The 24,703-nt window shown below is 39.1% G+C and overlaps 1 protein-coding gene across 1 annotated transcript in view; it reads right to left on the bottom strand.

Annotated features, from left to right (window-relative positions):
* The window catches only part of TENM1 (teneurin transmembrane protein 1), a 569,033-nt gene that overhangs the window by 345,059 nt on the left and 199,271 nt on the right, over window positions 1-24,703 (bottom strand). The window contains exon 4 of the mRNA XM_082446781.1: window positions 3,666-3,906. Coding sequence (XP_082302907.1) covers window positions 3,666-3,906 — 241 coding nt within the window. The remainder of the gene's footprint in view (window positions 1-3,665; window positions 3,907-24,703) is intronic.

Below are 24,703 nucleotides of genomic sequence, written 5' to 3' on the forward strand. Positions count from 1 at the left end.
TATTAATGACTTACATAAAAATGAGGAAAACATACCTCACAAACTTACAGATGATACAGTTATGAGAGCAACAGAATGCAAATATTGGGTTGGCCAAAAAGTTCGTTCGGGTTTGCAACCTCTTATGGAAAAACCCGAACGAACTTTCTGGCCAACCCAATACTTTGTATGGCAGAATTAGAATTCAGCTACATATCCACAGGTTAACAAGATGAAATCAAATTAGGCCAAATCAAAGCTCTAAACCTATTTACACCTACATCTTCCCAATCCCAAACACACAATTAAAATACCCACCAACTCTATAGAATAACTAAAATGTGGCTTAGCCTCAGAACTCGTTTAAAAGTTTTAAGAGTTTAGTTACTTAGTGTTTTCAGTGTGTATCAGTAGTGTTATGTGTTCACCAAAAATGCTGATATTGGAGTAGACGGTCTGGCATTAAGAGAAACTTTTAGTTAGAACAGGGGAGACATCTGATTGTTGGTCATAGCACAAATTCCTGAATGAGTCAGTCAAGTTGATTGTCTGCTGAGACTTCCATCTAAGGGACATCAGATCTGCTCCCAGCTCTTGCTCAGGGGCAGCCATAGGTGTCCATGCTGTTGCTTTTTAAATCACATGATCTTTCTCTCCCCTTAGTCTCAACTGACTGAGAGAATAACTGACAGGGCTTGCCAAGAAACTTAAACACTGCCTGGTACAAAAGGGATGAACTGGGCTAATCAAATTCACTCTCTTAGGTTTTTAAACCTAGAGCTAGCAGGAGAATTAGGCAGGTAGCAACGGGACAGGCACTGAAGGGATAAAGTAAGAGGTGTTGGGAGGTATACTTGGAGTCACGTAGTGCAATGAAAACCTGACATTGCTATGAGAAGGTAGAAACTATGTGGTAGACAAAAGAAATATTAAGCTGACAATAAGCTATTGGACAAAGAAAAAGATAGAGAGTGGCAAAACTGCAGAGAACTGCTGAGTCATATTGGTGCCAGAGATCTATAGGCCTTATCCTTCCTTGTGGGTTGACCCAGTATTTCCTGGGTTCCCAGGGAGAGATAACAGTCTTAAAAAGATGTTCTCAATTATTTGAGACAATTTGAATGACCTCTGCTCCTTTCAACCAAAGAGCCTAATAACCTATACCTGCATTCAACCTTGGCCGTGACACTTCAAGAGCAGTCTGGACAGACTGGAGTATGTTCTAAGGGAAGAGACCAGGATGGAGGATTTGAAACCAGTTAATGTGAAGAGCAAGTGAAGGAACTGAGGAAACATTTAGTAGAGAAGTATCAGCAACAGTGAAGGGCTGTCAGGTGTGAGAGGGTTTTTATTTATTTTGTGAGACCCTAGAACGAGACCTGGGAGGAATGGGTAGAGTTAAGAGGTGGGAGATTTTGGTTCAATAAGACTCTTCCGGTAGTTGTCTGAGATGAAATGGAATGCCTTAGGAATGAGTCCATTCCCTATTTTGGAGATATTTAGGCAGAAGCAGGTAACCGCTTAGTAGGGAGAGCAAGATTACCTTTAAATTCTATAATGCTTTATGATGTATAAGGCACATTCTGTTACACTAGCTTGATCTTCTTAACAATCTGTTGAGACAGGCATTTTTATTTATTTATTTATTTTTTAAATCGAAGTATAGCTGGCTTACATATCTACTGTTTTATTTATTTATTTTTTCGCCATGCTGTGCAGCAGGCGGGATCTTAGTTCCCCAACCAGGGATCGAACCCATGCCCCGTGCATTGGGAGCGTGGAGTCTTAACCACTGGACTGCCAGGGAAGTCCCGAGACAGGCAATTTTATATTCATGTTTACAGAGCGGTATGTCACACAGCTCATAATTAAGTGCCAGGGTACTCACAGAGTTACCTTCTATTGACTACATGTGAAATGAACACTGTAAAGGATATATCTGGAAAATGCTTGCTGATCAAGCTGATAGGGTTTCTAGGTTTTTTAAAATTCATCTTTGTGATGTTGAATATATTTTCAAATGTACTAAAAAGGTACTCTCTCTCTGCTCAGTCTCACATGAAAACTTATGTTCTTCTCTGCGTCTTATGAAACTGAGACCAATTAATACATTCCTTGCATAGATACAGAAGGTCCGTGGGTGCAGTTTGTACAAACATGCCTAGATGTACATTTCAAATAAGAATAGTTTTCTCTCCCCATTTGCCTGAGCCCATTCCCCACCCTCCTTCCAGATTTCCTGTTATTTGGCTTCTTAGATGAAAGAAGTGTGTTTGCTTATCAAGATTGCTAGTTAAGCAGATTGGCCCACTGCTTTCTTAGCTATCACTAGGCCCTGCAAAGGAATTAAAAGAAGAGTGAGTAAATCACCACCGTTAGTGAAAACTCCCTGAAGATATACACTGCTCTCTGCTTCTCTCACTTCATTCACTTCCCTGCCTTTCAATTTAAAAATCAAAAAAAAAGGAACGATACACAAACCTTATCACTAGCACAGTGATAATTCAGTTATCTTCACCATCGGTGCTGACTGCTATTTTATCTCTTGGGAAAGATTAGAAATACCAGTTTATGAAACTATTTAATCTAGTTAGTGATGGATGATACAGAGTTTCCTGGATTTGGGCCATAGTGCCATCAGTTTGTTGGTGGCGACATATTTCTGATGCTATGGCTGGCATTTAAGTTAATATGTTGCTAAAGAAAAATAGTCTTATAATGTGAGCTTATTAGTCTTCCCCTTTCCATTCCAATTCTCAGATTTTTGGGATAGAAGTTGATCAGAGTTGACACCAGACATTGCTTATGAAGTGATATATTATACCTACAGTGTTTACACACAGATGTGTTTAGAAAAAGCTTTGGTGGTAGATCTAAAGACGACATATAGAAGACAAGGGAAAGCCCTTCAGTTTAACAAGATAACAGAATACTATGTTTTATTAGTTAATGTTTTTCTACTTTAATAGAAAGTTGTAATTTTTGACTTGAGAGAGTAACTAGAAATGATGAATAATTTCTCAATTAATCGCATCTAGTGCTAAAGTCTATTATGATCAAGGCACCTAGAACTGTGGAGGAGTAGAACTTTAATCACCTGACAAAGATTTGAGGAGGAATCTGGAAACCTACTATATGAAGCAACAGAAAAGCAGAGGCAAACTTTTTGCTCAAAAGATCAAACTTCATCCTAAAGGTAGAATCAAGTTTTTGAAATTACACATGGACTTCCGATGGAGTAAATCCTTTTTAAAAATGTTTGAAGGCAACTTACTTTGTCAAAGAATCTCAAAATAAATAAAATGTAAACTATCGCTGTTCCTCCAATTGTGTCTGGATTTTCCTGTAATATCGCAGCATATTAAAACAAGGGACAATTGTCTTTTCCTTCGAGGATACAATGACAGTTTGGGTAATTGCTTGGTTTCCTATGTTTTTTGTGGGTGTCCACCACAGGGGTGTTGATGCATCTGTGGTTTCCTCTTTACACGGGCGTCTGCTTTGGTCTGTGGCTGTGCCTGGATCTAGATGGTGTGCCTATGGAGGGGTCTGCCTTTTTGCCCAGGCAAAAAGGGTGTGTATCTGTGTATTTGTGGGTCTCTGCAGATGTCTATGCGTTTCTGCACTCAGTGGAATCATCCTGTGCCAATATTTAAGTTCAGTGGGATCGATAATAGCTCAAGTACCTGGTCTCCAATGGAATGTTGCTATTCAAGACCCAGCTGTTATGCAGATGAACTGAATCCTGTGTACTGGTTGGGGGAGCTGGAGCGGCTGGGCTGGGCTGGCTGCGGGTAGTCATTGATCTCCTCTGGAGAGAGTCAGCCGCAGGGGGTGGCTTCCTGGCGCAGGTGCAGGCGTGCGGAGGCGGCGGCGGCGGCGGGAGGGGTCTGAAGGTGAACTGGTTGTGTGAGCTGCTCTGCATGTCTAAAGAGGAGAGAAGAAGAAAAACACAAAATAGACACAGACTCTCTCACTTGGCAGGCCGGAAAACACAGCACGGCAGACTTATCAGGATTTCAGAATAATATAACCTGTGGGGTGGGGGGAGAGTCTGAAGTTCAGTCTACTTGTAAAAATGTCACTTAACTTACAAAAACACGTGCAGCACGCTTATGAAATGTAAAACATTCACAGTTGCATTTACATGTAAATTCTTCAGGGCTATAGCAGCTCAAAAGTAAATGAGGCCGCCTCACACAATTTGTCATCGTTTCTCCTACTGAACAAATAAATCATCAACAAGACACTGAATTACAGAACAGAAGTGAGCCGATTTCCATCGGTTGCAAAAGTCTCACTTCAGAAAATACCAGTGAAAGGGACAAATTTGTTGCAAGGAAAATCATTCGACACTTCAAATAAAAGTATAAGGCCACCTTCTGGCTTTCCTCAGGAAAGGATGCCAGCCTGCTTACATGGGAGCAAATCCATACTTCAGAAAAACAGCTCACAAGTGTGTAACTCAACTGTGTGAGACTAATCTCTCTGCCAGCCCCCCAACTCAGAGTGCTACTTGTAAAAGGTAGGCTAGAAGGAGTTTGTTCAGATTGTTACACGTATTTCCACGGCCGTGCAAAGCACAGTCCACACTCCACCCCCCTTTGCCACACCTTTCTAGAAGCTCTACCATATTAGCTGCAGCTTAGGCAGCACATAAACTGTTCTTTCTGCCTGTTTGCAGAGGGGGCAGCCTGGGACAGTGGGCCTCAGACTTCTGTTGTTGCTATTGTTTGGTATTTTTCCTCTGTTTTCCTGGCAGGCACACATATACACAGTAAGTTAGAATTTGGCCCATGAGAAATACCCCAATTAAACCTTTTTGAAAAGAAATCACTATTGTAGTTGATAACCACCTCTCTTTCACAGGAGAAACATAGTAGATGTCAAGTGATTTCTTGTAACACCAGCACATTCAAGATGAACTTTGTAGACAGCATGGCTTTGTCCCACCTCCCAAATGACTGAGAGTTGAAAAGCAGAAAAATGCCAGAGGCTTTCGATGCCCAGCAAAGGGCTCTCAGCTGGTTTGTGCTGAGACTCACTTTGCAGTGGCTGATCACAGAGAAAAAAAAAAAATCACTCTTTTCAACCCTTCCACCTCCAACTGGAATTCTGAAGACACTGGCATCATTTTCGTCTTTTAAAACGATACTAGTGCCCCAAGAGCATGACAAATTCTTGGCTGTGTTTTCTAGTACAGGTGGCTCTCCCTTTAAATAAGCTTGCTGTATGAAGAAAGGAACTGTACAAAAGATAAGGAGTGGTGATCATTCATTTTATACAAAGAATTCCTTTAGAAAGTCAGCTACCCTTGTATATTTAAAAGGAACTAAAATGCTTCATGAATTTTCTAAATCACCCCCATTACTCCAGGCCCAGCCCAAATCCCATATCCACTAAAAATATCATCACAAGTACTTAACATCTCGTTAATTTTTTTAAACCTCTGGGCTCATACTCATAACCATAACCAGAAGCATGCTTTCCATCCTTGGGACTCAAAGAAGCATTGAATGCTGGAACCCAAAACACCTGGGGAGACTCTAATTTTGTAGATGACAAAACTGATGCCCAGAGAATTGCTTGTCCAGACACTTGGCAAGTTAGTGGCACGGCCAAGATCAGAACTCACACCTCCTGACTCTGGCCAGTACTCCGTTCACTGTCTTGCAGATCTCTGTAATACAAGTTCTCTTTACTTCCTTAAGATACAGAGATACAGATTCCTCCACATTTTCTGGATTCTTCACTTATGACATACCACCTGCACTGCAGTTATTTGCTTCTATGTCTGCTCCCCTCTTAGACCGTTACAAAGGAATGCATAGTGGTGTAATGGTGTGCAGCACAGCATAGTGGAAAGGGCACAGAACTTGCGGGTACGAAAAACCTGGGTTTGAGTTCCGCCTCTACCATTTGGAAGTTTTACCCCCTCATATGTAAAATGGAGATAATAAGCCTTTTTCCTAATAATTAACTTTAATTCATGTAAAATGTGCTCAGATGTAGTATGTCAGTGACTGTCTTTTGAAGGTAGCAGGAGTATAAAACTTTAAGACTGGAGAATTCCTTGGTGGTCCACTGGTTAGGGTTCCGCCCTTTCACTGCTAGGAGGCTGGGTTCAATCCCTGGTCAGGGAACTAAGATCCTGCAAGCAGCGCAGCATGGTCGAGAAAAAAAAAAAAGAGAGAGACTGGAATTGACCATAGGAATCACCTAGTTCAGCCCTCCCTCATTCCCTCTCCATTTTACAGCTGAGGAACCCAAGGCTCAGAGAGGTGAAGTGATTTGTTCAAAGTCGTTCACCTTGTATGAATTTGCCTGCCTGTCTGATGATTCCCAGCCCAGAACTCTTTGCATTATACTACTCTAGAAAATAAATGACTCTCTTCTCTGACTTCAACACTTACTATTTTTATCATAAAATTGGCTTCTGAGTTTGCAATTTTACAACATTCCCTTGCTATTCCATGTTTTTGTCCTATCTCCCCAAAGGGACAACATGTTTCTTAGAGCAAATCACCTTCTACCTTTCTTTTTTTTTTTTTTTTTTTTCTTCTACCTTTCTTGAATGCCACGTAACATTGAGCACAGTGCTGGGTACAGAGTGAGATCCCTAAAAGTTTTTATTGATAGAAAAGTGTTTCACTGGTCTGTGGGACCTAGAGAACCACCCTTAAGGTTCCCTTGGCTCTTTCATTCTGATATAGCCACTGGATTTCTAGACAGCTCATAGAGCACCAGGTTTCCCCCTTGGAGGTCTCAGTGGCATCTCTCCCAGAGCCATGGGGAAGGACAATGATACCCTGAAGAGGGTGCTGAAAATCATGCCCTCCAAGATGTGAAAAGAGCAGCAGTGACACACTCTACAGATTTGTCACCTAAATACATGAACTTAATGATGCAAGGAAGGGAAGCAAAAGGTGGGAGCCCAGAGTTAGAAAGAAAAGGAATCAATTTTAGGTCTTGTGTTCAGAACACCTTCCAAGCAACACGTGTGACATCTACTAGCCTAATGAGTAGGTGTTCCTGTCAGTACAGTTGTTCGAAAGAAAGAAAGTTCCTGTTCAGTACAATTGTTCAAAACAAAGGATCACTCATTATCATTTGGATTTAGTGCTTGTTGGATCTCCTCAAAATCTTTGCAACTCCTTTCTAATTATGAAAAATGATAAAAATTCTACTTCATTGAAAAGTACAATCATTCTATTATTATAACATATTATATCATTTCTTCCATAGGTAGTACTGCTTTGTATAGTCATTATGATTATATACATCGATTATATGTATTGAAAACATATATTTTGATTATATATATGTATATTTTTATTTATATCTATTTTACTGTCTATTTTTGTTTCCACATTTTAAATATGCAGAGGTTTCCCTACTTGTTAATACTGTCTTTAAAATTCAGAATATTGGACTGAGTGGAATATATTCGGATCTTAAGCCTTTATGAAATGCAAATCATCTCGGCTTCATTCTTTTTTTCACCTCAGGAAAAAGATGGGGAATGCACTGGTTCCCTCCCAAATGAAGTAATTTAATCCTTGGGCTCCATGAAATGGGATTTCTCAACATTAAATACTAATAAAAAATACATTAGGGTTCAGTGTCAGGAGCTCTAGAACACCAGTTCCAAGGGGTTAAGAGTCACATGCACTCACTTCCAAATGTATCTGGCAACCATACGTTTCTGTGGCCAAGAGAGAGATGCAAGGGAGAAGGGGGGAGTAGTGATTATGCAAATATGGGTATCCAGACATACTTATAAAGCTTTCTGAAAGTAAATTAAATTTTCAGATGGAAAGGTCTGATTCACATAATATACTTGGATGGGAGCCAGTTTCAGGTTTAAGGTCCTAAAATAACTTGGAAAGAAAATCTCTCGGGGGGGTAGCGGGGTAGGAGTCCTTCAAACTCTATATCCAAGGCATTTTAGGTGTGGCAGAGCTGTTAACTGAAGTATAAGCCTTCAGAAAAAACATTATCCTTGTTGTCAAAAGGTAAGTGGGAGAAGAAAGTTGTCATGCATAGATTTTTTTTTTTTCTCTTTTTCTGCAAATAAACCTTCTTCTGGATCATGTGTTAGAGAAACTTTTCACCAGAAGTTAGAATATATCTGCCCAGAAACACTGTGTGGGAACTTCTCAAGGTATCCGTCAGGGTGTTTTACCCCTTTCATTTCATTAACACATACGGTCAATTCAGCTATAAGGTGATGTTTGCATTTTGAAAATTCATTGCATATCACAAAATCATGCGTGGCTTATGGGAAAAATGGGGTTTGGGCACAATACCTGAATGTGCTTGTGAAAGTGGGTGTCAGAAGGGTTGCAACTTGTGAGTTATTGTGAAGTGGTGGAAGGAGGGTTATCTGAATCAGACAGAAAGTTCTAACACCAGATGCGGATGGGCAAGGCTTCTAATACATGTGGTGAACGAAGATAGCTGGTGGATGTTTCAGATGTAAGCATGTGTGCATTTTGTGTATTCCTCCATGGCTCTATCTGCTGTATGCAGTTTCCTGCACTCACCTAGTATTTTTAACAGATGGAATCGCACATATGCAAACATGCAATTTCTCTTACGTTCAAATTGTTCTCAAATATACCAATAGCATGGGAACAAATTAATGTTTTCAAAACATGCACTGTAGCAGAACTGACTGTACTGGCAAAATAACTTTCAGTAGGTGTTAAAAAAAATATTGTCATTAATATGGTAAAGTCAAATAGATAATTTTTCTTGAACAATTTGACCAAAGTAGACACTTTGGTCTAGTAGTAGTAGGCCTAGTTTTTCAAACTCCATGTACTTAATTAATTCATTGATCATTCTTTTCTATAGTGACACTATGACAATACCCCCCAAAATATGTTTTTTCCCAAAGTCACTATACAGGTATACGTTGCAAAAGGGGGCGCATATATTCCTATAGCTCTAGGAAAAGGTCACAGAAGGTCAGAGAACATGTCTGTACTTCCTCACTTTAGTCTTTGTTTCATTACCTCATTGGCCAAAGCAGGGATAGCTCCACAATGCTTTGACTGCAATTCTGGAATTGAAAAAATGTCTGAAAATGGAGGGTTTTTTTCTAACTCATTGGTGGGAAAACCTAACCAGAACTGATATGAGGATATTTACAGTCTTTATGTATTTCATTTAGTGAATTCTCCTACCTTTAGCTACAAAAATACTGATGCATTTTATTAAGAGGTGCTGGCCCACATCCCAATCCAGGGGTTGCACAACAGACAGTATATATTTATGCCATTGCCTTTATAAAGTCTGAAAAATTCTAAATTCTTTAACAAGTGGACCCCAAAGATTTTGTATAAAGGGTTATGGGGCTGTATTAGTATTTAACCACCTCTCTGAACTCCTATAAGGCAAAATTAATTAATACTTCTGAAGACCTTAGTAATCTACATGAGCAAAGAACATCAGGGCACCAAGGGTTATGGCCATAACTACTTATGTCAAGTCTCTTGAGGCCAATTGTAAGCCTTTGGTTCCTTGGGTTGGTTTTCTGAGCTGTTCTCCCTCCCAGGAAGGAGAGGGGATAAAAAAAAAAAAAACAGGTTTAAAAGAAAGAAGAGAGGTTTATTAGTAATATTAACTATTCCTACTAATTCTAAATGTATCAATATATTACTACTTTATAGTACTTGTCACAAGGAGCTTTCACAACCAGTGAGGACATAGTTTATACATTTGCATGTTATGGCTAATATCCATTAACTTGATAGTGTTCAGTGATAGTCAAATTAGTCTTAAGTGTATCTGGCTGTTGACATTTCTGTTCTTAACCTTATAATTATTATTAGAGGCTCAAAGAATATGAAGGTAAGAAAATTGGTTTTCCAAAGAAAATTGAACAAGTATACCTTATTACTCTTCTGGCTCAAATAATACTGCCTTAATATTAATATACTAACAACCTTTAATAAAAGCAGATTCATTAGTTAAATAAACCATCAGATTGAGAACAGAAATAAAGTCTATTACATAGCTAATGCTTAATAGGTATTTGTGTGTATGTATTGGCATGTGAATGAGTGAGACATAGACAACAACAGAAAGAGGCAGAAGGAAAGAGAAACAGAGAGGAGAATTCGCAATGAAAGCAGATGACTGCAGGAGAAGAGTCACAGAAGCGCTGGGGGAAAGCCAACAATAATAAATTATAATGTCATCCAGTTTACATGGTTTCAATTGGGTTCTGGATTACTGCCCTCTGCCTGCTCCCGAGCCCTGCAGTGTTTTGTACTATCTTTGAGATTGTGAAGTCCATCCCTTTGAGGACTTTGAATGGTCCTCTCACTAAGCCAGCAAGTAAGAGAGTATGCTCTATTAATTTTTGTCAGTTAAGTTGATCTTCGTTACAACCACTAGAAATAAAGGTCAACAGTGAAGCACCTACTATCCTTTGACATGTTTGTGCTGAAACACATATTTGCACTTCAGTCTCTCCATAAGCTGATGCTTATCTTCAAAGGATGTGCTAGTCTACCTCCAGAAAATCTAAACTTTCTATTTTCTAGGTCTCATTAATTTCTTTTCCTGTTTTCCAGTGTGTTGTACAAGCATAACAAAGAGTTAAATATCCACAAGGCAGCCCTCCGGTAATCCATTTCTCCTTGTCTCTGTTTTTGGGGGAACCCAACTGTGCTGCACGCTGTATCGGCTTTACATAGTGCAATTAGCCAATCTCAGGCATAATAGTCAATATTCCTGCCAATAAATGCCTGGTCTGTTAACTCAGTCAACTCTCTGACATAGATTAAGACAAACAAACTAGGACTTTACAACCAAAAAAAAAAAAAAAAAAAAAAGGAGAGGACTGTGGCTAAATGCTATTTTGCTTAAATTACTAATGTAAATGTTTAAACTATCTAATTTTCTTGGTTGTGAAAGTACAAGAAGGATACATCTTTGCTTATGTTTTCAGAGTAATTTGGCAATGTTAAAAAAAAAGAAAAGAAAAATGAAGCCAATACATTTATTACCTATTTATTTTTCTATGCAGAATGGTAAAGAGCTCTACTTCATGGCACAATTTGAAATTTTAAATGTCAAATTCTAAATATTAATATATGATATTAACAATTAAAATTAGTGGTTGGCCAAAGCCTTTTTCACTATGGTCTTGAAGGAAACTCTGTTATCCATTATGTATGAAACATGAAATAGATAATTGCCCTGTTTTATCTTATGCTGACAATGATGCTGTGGCTTCCATTATTAGTCAGTGAAGTATATCAAAAAGAAAATATAAAAAAGTAATGATCCTTAAAAGTTCATATTTAGTTTATACTCAAACTAAAGTCGTACGTAGGTATTTCAATTATTTTCAGTCCCCAAGTTCATTATATATTTGCAAGTAGGTAATGCAGGGTTATGAATTAATTGACAGTGAATCATTTAATAAATTAGCTAATAACAGATATTATGGAATTTTACAAAGTTTTCATTTTCAGAGCTTCGTTTTTCATTAGACTATTAAAAATGTTCACCCTATATTTGTTCAAAAAGCAATGGATGAAAATCATTCTAATGTTATTTATGAAAATGGAATTCTGAATGTTTGAAACACAAATTAAGAAAACATTGTGACTGTGTCTAAAGCTCTAAGAAAAATATTTTTCAAACTACCATATGTTAAATAATGAGGACAAACTATATTGAGTAATAAAAAACAAAAAGCAAAAGACAAAAAATTCCTAGAGGATAAAAAGAAAGCATGGAGAACTAGGAAAGGCTGGGGAAAGTTTTAGCCCCTCCACCCCAAGCTTTTCTTTTCAAAAAAAGACTGAAGGAAAAGTCCTTCTTATTAACCATTAATAATGTTACATTAAACACCATCTAACAATCATTGCCTGGCTATTTGATGAGAAAGTTCCCCCATACCCTGTAGGTCCTCCCCCCATGAACAACAGGGACCCACGGATGCCCAGTGGAGTGGTGGAGAGGGGTTCCAACATCTATACTTCAAGACTGAAAACATATGTAGTCTCCACCAGGGACAATGGGAAGAGACAGCACTGTTGTGGCAGTATTTACAAGACCCAGATGATTCTCAAATTTCACCCATGTTTTGGTCTATTGCTCTAACTCAGCAGTTCTCTGCTACAGGATCTAAATAAACCAATGTTTTGCAATCGCCTGTTACTATAATAGAGGACTAAAGTTCACAGACAATTTATTTTAAAAATGGTAGATGAAAGTGAATTCAAGGTGATACCTCTAATACACTCTGAGTTACATTTGGATGTGCTTTCCTGGATGGGAGCAAAAGTGGTGGGGCTAGAGTTAGTGCTAGTAATTGGGTACAACTCTGATCCCATAAACCATTTCCATATCACATGCTTGTAAAATGAGTCTATGCATATCATAGGGATGATGAAAGTTTGGTTATTCTCACCCCCAAAAAAGAAAATGGGGAGGGGGGAATTGGGAAAAAAAATCTTGGCATTCTCACAGGAGTGTTTTATACATGTACATGTTATTCAAATATATTGGAGCCAAAAAAAGGGAGAATTGTGATATAAAACACTACTGGCTTCCATCAACCTTTCTGCAGGATATCTTTTGGATTACTGAGGGAATCTCCCAAAAGGTATGGCTGAGAAGCGATAGTTCTGCAGGAAGGAGAGAGTATGCTTTATTTCTGTCTTGCATTCAAGCGTTGCATCTACTTGTCATATATCAAGACCCAGGTCTGAATCATCTTTATAGCTCCCACACACTTAGCTCATAATTTTATTCAATACAGCTTTAAAATTTTGTTTGCAAATTTAATTAATCTGAATGAATTCAAAATTTTAAAGTTTGAATTCAATTAAATTTATTTTTAAAAAACCAATTATAGCCACTATGGTGGGAGAGTATTTGATGATGACAAATACCTTATTTGACTGAATTTTTCACATTCCTACCAGCTGTTTTGGCATTGTGTGGGCACAGCCTGTATCTCAAGTTTTCTGCCTAAAGTGTTCTGAAATGTTCATTGATTAATTCACTCATTATTACAAAATTTCATTTTCTTGTTTTTCAACATGTTATTTTAGTGAGACGTTAAATAGAGTTAATTTTTGGAGAGGTGCCGACATTAAGACCTATTACTAAGCCTGCCTTATAAACTTTGTTTATGCTAAGCTATGCATATTTAACTCATTTTATTTTTCCTTCAAATTCTGATTCATTCCCTCAATTACATTACTGCTTATCTCCCTGGACTCCCTCCAATTTAACTAGGTCTTTATGGTTCCCCAAACAAATGCAACATTCTGGATGAACATCGCCCAGAATACAAAAAAGTTATCTGAAAAATTCTTTTGTAATGATGTCTTTTCACATGTATCCTCAAATTATGTATAGATTGCATTTGAGACTTCATTAACTGGAAGATGGCTAATAAAGTCATGAGAAAGCGGCTCAATTAGGAAATATACTGATATATTGGTATAGATGTGTCTGCTAGTGGATCAAGTGAAAGGTCCATCAAAAATAAGCAAATTAGTGAAATCTATTAATATAACGTTAGACTTGAATGAACAACTGGTGAATTCAGACAAGTTCCTCCCAACTCTCACCCACTGAGATTTAATGTATAGATGCCTTAGGAAAACCAAAAAATTAACTTGTCTCAAGAGGAAGAGTGTTAGCCTGCACAAACAGAAGGAAAAATGAGAACATATGTTGAGGAAACTATGAATATCTGAGACTGCAGTAACAAATAAATATAAATGGTAATCCTAGAAATTAAGAAAATATTTCATAGGTAGTGATTGATCAGTGTTTCCTTTAAGAAAGTATCTTAAGCAACTTAATTCTTAGTTAAGGTCATTTAAATAACCTTTTTCAAACGGTACTCAGGGGAAACATTTTATGTATGATAGATGAGATGCTGAGAGGGACAGAGGATTTAAACACACATTGCTTATTTGAAGCAGTTCTCAAAGAGACCTCTTGTAGTGCCTGAAATCAGTGAATGAGTGCACAGAAGCTCCTTCCTGTGTATTAATAAGGGGGGTCTGCACCAGGCCAAACTGCAGTGTGATCTGGGTTCATGGTGGGGTGTGAGGACAACCTGGACTTGACTCAAGTTTGCTTTGTCAACTGCAAATAAGCACTGCAAAAGATATTAAATAAAATTTGAACACAGGCATGTGTACATGGCTCCATTTGCCTCCCTTGTACTTCATGAAAGCAAGCCTTGATGTGGTGGTTGGTAGCCTACACAGAGTGAAATGTCTAACGGGGGAAAGAACATAGTATTACAGGATTGTTGTCTTTTGTACTCCCAGATTCATTAGCATTTGGAAACAGCTTATGTAAAGCATAATTCTGTGACTCAGACAGTCATATCATGCAGGGTAAATGTCCAACCAGCTCCCTGATCTTCAAATTCTTGCTATGGCCACACTAGGGAAATGTCCCCTTATCTCTCTGCACAATACAAGTTCTAGGTGTTTCACATTTATTCCCACTTAGGGGATTTACATGGGCAAATTGGGCCACAGTATACCACAGGGCCTTCTAGTAGTAATCATAAAAAGTCAGTTGCAGGTCAAGGTATAGAAATAAAAGGTCAAGTGTGAACCACTATTGAAATATACTTTTGGGGGGGGACTTCCTTGGTGGCACAGTGGTTAAGAATCCACCTGCCAATGCAGGGGACACGGGTTCAAGCCCTAGTTCAGGAAGACCTCACATGCCCTGGAGCAACTAAGCCCATGCGCCACAACTACTAAGCCTGTGCTCTAGAGCCCGCGAGCCACAACTACTGAGCCCACTGCCTAGAGCCCGTGCTCCACAACAAGAGAAGTCACCGCAATGAGAAGCCCGCTCACCGCAATGAACAGTAGCCCCTGCTCACCGCAACTAGAGAAAGCCCATGCGCAGCAATGAAGACCCAACGCAGCCAAAAATAAATAAATAAAATAAATAAATTTAAAAAAAGAAATATACTTTTTTTAAAAGTAGGGCTCATATCTTACTAATACGTTATTATTGCTTATAATGTTCAAAAGAAATGATAGAGGAGCCAAATCAAAGAGGGAATTAAACCTAATTAGTTATGAAACACCTTTCATTCAGTAGCAGAAGACAAAGGAGAGGGTGTCTTGTTTTCATTTGTTTATTTTCAATAAGGTGAAACAAGTATAGAGTACTTTCTCGACTGCTCATCTACTTATTTAGAGAACTCAATCTGCACATAACTTGTTTAAATTTGTAAGTACATCCTGACATTTCCAAATGACACAGACATTAAGATGAGATCAATCTGAGTTTAAATCATAGCTCTGCCATTTACTATAAGTTTGATGTTGAGCAACCAAACCTTTTTGAGACTCTATTTCCTTATCTGTAAAATAGGGATAGTACTAAACATCTCTTAATGTTTTTGTGAAAATTAAACGAGGTCATCTGTATAAAACACTTAGTAGAGTACCTGGCACATAGTAACCACTAAATAATATTATTAAATGAATGATCAGTTATTGAATCCAACAAAATCTATAAAATTCAGGCACTAGCTAGTAAATAACCTAAGAAAAAAATCTATCTGATTCTAAGCTTTTTGATTATTTAAAACTTCTCCATTATAGTTAAAAAATATTTTACAATTTTCACACGTTTCTTATTTTCTTCCCAACAGTTCTAAGAAGCTATTATTGAAATCACGAGTCAATATAAGAACAGTTGAATCCTGTCCTTTCTTCTTCCTCCAAACCACACCAAACACTCTCTATTGATTAGCTTTATTATGCTCTCAGTCCCTTTCACTTCAGATAACAGACTCTATTTCTAAATGATAACACCTCGGGATTTTAACATTAGAGCAAAGGATGTGAAGAAAAACCATTTTCATGAATACAACATTAGTGCTTTGTATTTAGGAAGCAGTTTTCATCTGCATCTCTCAAAGACCTTCATGAATATTATCTGATGCTTTATTCACTGGGCCAAGCTGCAAACAAAACTGCCTTTCAATAAAGTCCGTCAAAGTACATAAAACCGCACGAGGGAAGGAACTGTAGATAGCTGGTTAAAGTGTCAAGAATATTCAGAGACATTTACAAATAGTATACACGAAAATATCAGCGAACAAACAATGACTACTACTTAGAAGTATGGGGTCCCATAGGTATAGCTTTCACTGTAAATACATACACAGGAACTTTGCTGTATTGGCACTGAGACCAACATCCGCATTATATGCTAATGATATTTGATCAACTTTGTAACCTAATTTGGGGAAGATGACTTGCTATATGAAAACATTGCATATTAATGATAGTCCCTAGTACATATAAAAAGCATGGGCATCAGACCAGAATTGTATGCCAAGTACTTAGCACAGTGCCTGGTCCTCAGTTAATGTTAGTTACCAAAATAATTATTATTGTAACTATTATCATTATGAATTTAGATTAGGAAAACCGTTTTCTTTAAAAGGATTCAGTGAAAGCTTACCTGTATTCACATAGTTGATGCTGCTGCTAAAATATGTACCTGTGGGCTTCCCTGGTGGCGCAGTGGTTGAGAATCTGCCTGCCAATGCAGGGCACACGGGTTCGAGCCCTGGTCTGGGAAGATCCCACATGCCGCGGAGCAACTGGGCCCGTGAGCCACAACTACTGAGCCTGCGCGTCTGGAGCCTGCGCTCCGCAACAAGAGAGGCCGCGACAGTGAGAGGCCCGCGCACCGCGATGAAGAGTGGCCCCCGCTCGCCGCAACTAGAGAAAGCTCTCGCACAGAAACGAAGACCCAACACAGCCAAAAATAAATAAATAAATAATAAATAAACAAATTTATAAAAAAAATAAAAAATAAATAAAATATGTACCTGTGAACTAAGAAGGAAAGAAAAACTCACCCCCTTTCTCGCTAGGAAGAGCAGCTCAAGGTGGAGAGAGGCATGGCTACTTGCACGGTGAGACCTCTTCCAGCCTTCCGACTGGAATCATTTACACAGTGTCTGTTTGTCACAGAGACTATGGTTGTGGATATGGCATTAAAACACATGGGTAGGGGCTTCCCTGGTGGCGCAGTGGTTGAGAATCTGCCTGCGAATGCAGGGGACACGGGTTCAAGCCCTGGTCTGGGAAGATCCCACATTCCGCAGAGCAACTGGGCCCGTGAGCCACAATTGCTGAGCCTGCGCGTCTGGAGCCTGTGCTCCGCAACAATAGAGGCCACAATAGTGAGAGGCCCGCGCACCGCGATGAAGAGTGGCCCCCACTTGCCACAACTAGAGAAAGCCCTCGCACAGAAACGAAGACCCAACACAGCCATAAATAAATAAATAAAATTTAAAAAAAAAATGGGCTTTATTTAAAAAAAAAAAACACATGGGTAATTCTGGGGGGTAGCGGAGGGGAGACTATATCAAGTGAGAGCCTTTTTATAATCCAAATGAAATAACTGACAAAGAGTTTTAATCAATTGTATTGGTGCCATGAAAACACAACATTAGTCTACACACATTCACTGTGGAGATACCATCAGCTTCATTTACTGCTTCTTAGGGTTATTAGTTTTGGTCCTCTATACTCTATTATTGTACCTTCTTGTTCACATAACTAATATGTTGTGAAATTGGACTATTTGAAAAAAATGTTAAGAACGTGGGATTATGAAAGTCTTCTGAGGCGATGAATAATTTCCACTTCTTTGAAGAAAATGCATTGTTTTAAAGTCATATATTGTTCCGCCTTGAGAGATGACGAATATGAGGCTTAATGAAGTAAAGAATCTGGTCCAAGGCCTTGATACCATAGTATTGAACTAATTCCATTAGCTGCCACTCAGCCATCTCTCCTGGGATTCCAAGCAAATCACACCAACGGTGCTTCTATCACACTTCCCATTCATATTTATTGCAACCAATGAAGATAAAGTGCTGTGACTGAATTAGCTATGTAACAACTCATAATGAAATCTAGGTAGTGGGTTACTCTATTTGTAAACCCAGTTCAGTATGCTCGTTCACACACCATTAAGTGCTTCTTTTTAATTCTCAGTAGCAAATATCCTCATTTCAGAAGTGTCTATATAATTTATGTGATCCTTATTAACAGTCTTTAACTTAGTTGGTATATCATTTTATCCGAAGTTGATCCTGAAAATATCAGAAGAGATTGCTTAATGGGCTTGCTTTAAAAAGACAACTGAGCAATTTACTTATGTTATTTTTCTTTCTGCACGTTAAAACCTAATCATATTTATTAATGAAATACTATGGCTCTAAAATAAATTCTTGTACAACTGGCACTCATGATGACCATCTCTCTACTTATGGAGAGTACAAAATTGGTTTTAAACACATGTTATTAAAATAAAATGGATTTCCTTCAACTACGAATCACATGTAGGGATTTTCCTTTACTAAATATGTGTTAGAGTTACAACAATGGATAATCATGAGGATGGCTTAAGTTAGGGTAGTTCAAGTAGCAACCCTAGAAGTAGTACCACTACATGTCACTCAGTAAAATAGCTCTAACGGTTGGCTATATTATACAAATCCATAGTGTAATGCTTCATGGATATGTCAAAATCTAAATGCTAAAAATGCTAGGGATATTAGAGGTGGCTTTTATTTTTAAAAAGGAATTAAACGTTATTTTATATTTTACGGATTTTAGTAACTTGTTATGCATCAATTACTGTATTCTTTATAACACAACCATTCTAATGTAATTTGTATTGCGCTTCCATTTGAAAGACCTGAAAATGTAAAAAAAAAAGAAAAGAAACCAAAACACAACATTCTCTAACACCATATACAAAAATAAACTCAAAATGGATTAAAGGCCTAAATGTAAGACCAGAAACCATAAAACTCCTAGAGGAAAACATAGGCAGAACACTCTTTGACATAAATCGCAGCAATATTTTTTTGGATCTGTCTCCTAAAGCAAAGGAAATAAAAGCAAAATAAACAAGTGGGACCTAATTAAACTTAAAAGCTTTTGCACAGCGAAGAAAACCATCAGCAAAACGACCTACTGATTCAGACAACCTACTGAATGTGATAAAATATGTGCAAATGATATGATTGATAAGGGGTTAATATCCCACATGTAGAAACAGCTCATACAACTCAACATCAAAAAAACAAACAACCTGATTTTAAAATGGGCAGAAGAACTAAATAGACATTTTTCCAAAGAGGAAATGCAGATGGCCAACAGGCACATGAAAAATGCTCAACAGTGCTAGTCATCAGGGAAATGCAAATCAAAACCACAATGAGGGGACTTCCCTGGTAGTCCAGTGGTTAAGAATCCGCCTTCCACTGCAGGGGGCATGGGTTCGATCCCTGGTCGGGGAACTAAGATCCCACATGCCATGAGGCAACTAAACCCACGTGCGGCAACTAAACCTGCGTGCAGCAACTACAGAGCCCATGCGCCACAAAGAAGAGCCCGTGTGCTGCAATGGAAGATTCCGCATGCCGCAACTAAGACCTGACATGGCCAAAGATAAAATAAATAAATAAATATTTTTTTAAAAACCCACAATGAGATATCACCTCACACCTGTCAGAATGACTATCATCAAAAATAACACAAATAGCCAACATTGGTGAGGAAGTAGAGAAAAGGGAACCCTTGTACACTGTTGGTGGGAATGTAAATTCGTGCAGCCACTGTGGAAAACAGTATGGAGGTTTCTCAAAAAACTAAACATAGAACTACCATATGACCCAGCAATTTCACTCCTGGGTATATACTGGAAGAAAACAAAAACACTAATTCAAAAAGATACATGCACCCCAATGTTCATAGCAGTATTATTTACAATTGCCAAGCTATGGAAGCAACCTAAGTGTCCATCAGCAGACGAATGGATAAAGTAGATGTGGTATATATACACAATGGAATACTATCCAACCATAAAAAAGGAAATTTTGTCATTTGCAGCAACATGGATGGACTTGGAGGGTATTATGCTAAGTGCAGTAAGTCACACAGAGAAAGACAAATACTGTATGATATCACTTATATGTGGAATCTCAAAAATACAACAAGCTAGTGAATAAAACAAAAAAGAAACAGACTCACAGATACAGAAAAAAAACTAGTGGTTACCAGTGGGGAGAGGGAAGGGGGGAGGGGCAATATAGGGGTAGAGGAGTAAGAGGTAAAAACTATTAGGTATAAAATAAGCTACAAGGATATATTGTACAACATGGGGAACATAGCCAATTTTTTATAATAACTATAATTGGAGTATAAAAAGTTTACAAATTGTGAATCCCTACATTGTATACCTGTAACATATAATATTGTATAGCAATTATACTTCAATTAAAAAAAAGCAAAAAACAAAACCTAAAACAAACTCCTAATACCCTAAACATTACAACAAGTTTGTTTATCCAGGAATCCAATGAGCAGAAGTATCAGAACAACATATTTTTTCTAAAAATTACTTTTTAAATGCTTGTTCATTCTGTGAAGCAAAGGAAACAACCCGCAGAATGAAAAGGCAATCTATGAAATCGGAGAAAATATTTTCAAACCATATATCAGATCAGGGGTTAATATACAGAATACGCAAAGAACTCCTATAATTCAACGACAACAAAAAATCTTATTTTAAAATAAGGATATCAACATATGAATTTGGGAGGGGGGATGGGACACAATTCAGCCCCTAGCACCAACATATTCCTTAACTGATCTGGATAATAATATATAAACACTAAATAAACATTTTCTAAGACTCATGCTTTAAAATCTTATTTTCTACCGTATCTTGCATTCCATATTATGTTTCATACTTCCTAAAACTGTTGATTTAAAAATTATTTCTCACTATACTTTACCATCCCACACTATATGGCATAATTTATGAGCTAACATCCCTTTAAAAATTGTTATGCTCATTTAGAATTAGGATATCTAAACACTGATATAATTAATGTAGAACAGATCAGGTCTCAGACTTCGCGAGTAAATGGTTTTCTACTGTATTTAATTACTCGCAATTCTCTGACACAGAGAGAAGTGCAAACATCATTCCATTTACATATCATTCCCATTATAAGATGTGGTAAATTATTATGATTTTACAGTTGCTGGTGCAATACATAAATACATTTAAATATAAGACGAAAATGAAGTACAGAAAATTTATGTTATTTGCCCAAGATCACACGGTCAAACAAGGGTGGCATTTCTGATGAAGGTAGCTTTACTCCATGTCATAATCACTTTCTACCTTTATACCAAATGATCAGCATCTTATGTCTTTCCCAAAACACACTATAGGCTGAACTAAGGAAGAGCAAAAGATACATTTGTGTACTCTTTACTGACTAACCTCATTCCAAAGATTACAGACATAGATCTGCCATTCAACACTTTCACCTTTCCCCTAACATAGGCATTGGCCTGAAAAATCACCATAAGAAACAATGGGTGGTCATCAGAGAAGGTAATACAACCGACACAGGGAGAGGGGAAGCACATTCATATGGACCTAACTGACTTAACCAGCAAGGAACAGTAAAGAGTGATACAGGGATCTCAGGAGAAGATGGCGGAAGAGCAAGACGCGGAGATCACCTTCCTCCCCATAGATACATCAGAAATACATCTACACGTGGAACTCCTCCTACAGAACACCCACTGAACGCTGGCAGAAGATGTCAGACCTCCCAAAAGACAAGAAACTCCCCGCGTACTTGGGTAGGGCAAAAGAAAAAAGAAATAACAGAGACAAAGAATAGGGACGGGGCCTGCACCAGTGGGAGGGAGCTGTGAAGGAGGAAAGGTTTCCACACACTAGGAAGCCCCTTCGCGGGCAGAGACTGCGGGTGGCGGAGGGGGGAAGCTTCGGAGCCACGAAGGAGAGCGCAGCCACAGGGGTGCGGAGGGCAAAGCGGAGAGATTCCCGCACAGAGGATGGGCGCCGAGCAGCACTCACCAGCCCGAGAGGCTTGTCTGCTCACCCGCCAGGGCGGGCGGGAGCTGGGAGCTGAGGCTTGGGCTTCGATCGGATCCCAGGGAGAGGACTGGGGTTGGCTGCGTGAACACAGCCTGAAAGGGACTAGCACGCCACAGCGAGCCAGGAGGGAGTCCAGGAAAAGGTCTGGAGCTGCCGAACAGGCAAGAGACTTTTTCTTGCCTCTTTGTTTCCTGGTGCGTGAGGAGAGGGGATTCACAGCGCCGCCTAAACGAGCTCCAGAGACGGGCGCGAGCTGTGGCTATCAGCGCGGACCCCAGAGACGGGCATGAAATGCTAAGGCTGCTGCTGCCGCCACCAAGAAGCCTGTGTGCGAGCACAGGTCACTATCCACACCGCCCCTCCCGGGAGCCTGTGTAGCCGCCACGGCCAGGCTCCCATGATCCGGGGACAACTTCCCCGGGAGAACGCACGGCGCGCCTCAGGCTGCTACAACGTCACGCCGGCCTCTGCTGCCGTAGGCTCGCCCCGCATCCGTATTCCTCCCGCCCCCCGCCTGAGTGAGCCAGAGCCCCCGAAGCAGCTGCTCCTTTAACCCCGTCCTGTCTGAGCGAAGAACAGACGCCCTCAGGCGACCTACACGCAGAGGCGGGTCCAAATCCAAAGCTGAACCCCGGGAGCTGTGCAAACAAAGAAGAGAAAGGCAAATCTCTCCCAGTAGCCTCAGAAACAGCGGATTAAAGATCCACAAACAACCTGATGTACCTGCATCCGTGGAATACCTGAATAGACAACGAATCATCCCAAATTGAGGAGGTGGACTTTGGGAGCAAGATATATTATTTTTTCCCTTTTCCTCTTTTTGTGAGTGTGTATGTGTATGCTTCTGTGTGAGATTTTGTCTCTACAGCTTTGCTTTCACCATTTGCTCTAGCGTTCTGTCCGTCCATTTTTTTTGTTCTTTTGTTTTTTTTACTTTATAAATTTTTTTCTTTTTTTATTAATAATTATTTTGTATTTTAATAACTTTATTTTATTTTATCTTTATTTTATTTTATCCTCTTTTTTTTTTCTTTCTATTTTTTCTCCCTTTTATTCTGAGCCGTGTGGATGAAAGGCTCTTGGTGCTCCAGCCAGGCATCAGGGCTGTGCCTCTGAGGTGGGAGAGCCAACTTCAGGACACTGGTCCACAAGAGACCTCCCAGCTCCACGTAATACCAAATGACGAAAATCTCCCAGAGATCTCCATCTCAACATCAAGACCCAGCTTCACTCAAGGACCAGCAAGCTATAGTGCTGGACAGCCTATGCCAAACAACTAGCAAGACAGGAACACAACCCCGTCCATTAGCAGAGAGGCTGCCTAAAATCATAATAAGGCCACAGACCCCCAAAACACACCACCAGAAGTGGACCTGCCCACCAGAAAGACAATATCCAGCCTCATCCACCAGAACACAGGCACTAGTCCCCTCCACCAGGAGGCCTACACAACTCACTGAACCAACCTTAGCCACTGGGGACAGACACCAAAAACAACAGGAACTACGAACCTGCAGCCTGCGAAAAGGAGACCCCAAACACAGTAAGATAAGCAAAATGAGAAGACAGAAAAACACACAGCAGATGAAGGAGCAAGGTAAAAACACACCAGACCTAACAAATGAAGAGGAAATAGGCAGTCTACCTGAAAAAGAATTCAGAATAATGATAGTAAAGGTGATCCAAAATCTTGGAAGTAGAATAGAAAAAATGCAAAAAACATTTAACAAGGACGTAGAAGAACTAAAGAGGAACCAAGCAATGATGAAAAACACAATAAATGAAATTAAAAATACTCTAGACGGGATCAATAGCAGAATAACTGAGGCAGAAAACGGATAAGTGACCTGGAAGATAGAATAGTGGAAATAACTACGGCAGAGCAGAATAAAGAAAAAAGAATGAAAAGAACTGAGGACAGTCTCAGAGAACTCTGGGACAACATTAAACGCACCAACATTCGAATTATAGGGGTCCCAGAAGAAGAAGAGAAAAAGAAAGGGACTGAGAAAATATTTGAAGAGATTATAGTTGAAAACTTCCCTAATATGGGAAAGGAAATAGTTAATCAAGTCCTGGAAGCACAGAGAGTCCCATACAGGATAAATCTAAGGAGAAACATGCCAAGACACATATTAATCAAACTGTCAAAAATTAAATATAAAGAAAACATATTAAAAGCAGCAAGGGAAAAACAACAAATAACACACAAGGGAATCCCCATAAGGTTAACAGCTGATCTTTCAGCAGAAACTCTGCAAGCCAGAAGGGAGTGGCAGAACATATTTAAAGTGATGACGGAGAAAAACCTACAACCAAGATTACTCTACCCAGCAAGGATCTCATTCAGATTTGATGGAGAAATTAAAACCTTTAATACAAGCAAAAGCTGAGAGAGTTCAGCACCACCAAACCAGCTTTACAACAAACGCTAAAGGAACTTTTCTAGGCAAGAAACACAAGAGAAGGAAAACACCTACAATAACAAACCCAAAACATTTAAGAAAATGGGAAGAGGAACATACATATCGATAATTACTTTAAATGTAAATGGATTAAATGCTCCCATCAAAAGACACAGACTGGCTGAATGGATACAAAAACAAGACCCGTATATATGCTGTCTACAAGAGACCCACTTCAGACCTAGGGACACATACAGACTGAAAGTGAGGGGATGGAATAAGATATTCCATGCAAATGGAAATCAAAAGAAAGCTGGAGTAGCAATTCTCGTATCAGA

Source organism: Balaenoptera physalus (assembly GCF_965194825.1).
Source record: "Balaenoptera physalus genome assembly, chromosome: X".
In the NCBI taxonomy this organism is placed as follows: domain Eukaryota; kingdom Metazoa; phylum Chordata; class Mammalia; order Artiodactyla; family Balaenopteridae; genus Balaenoptera; species Balaenoptera physalus.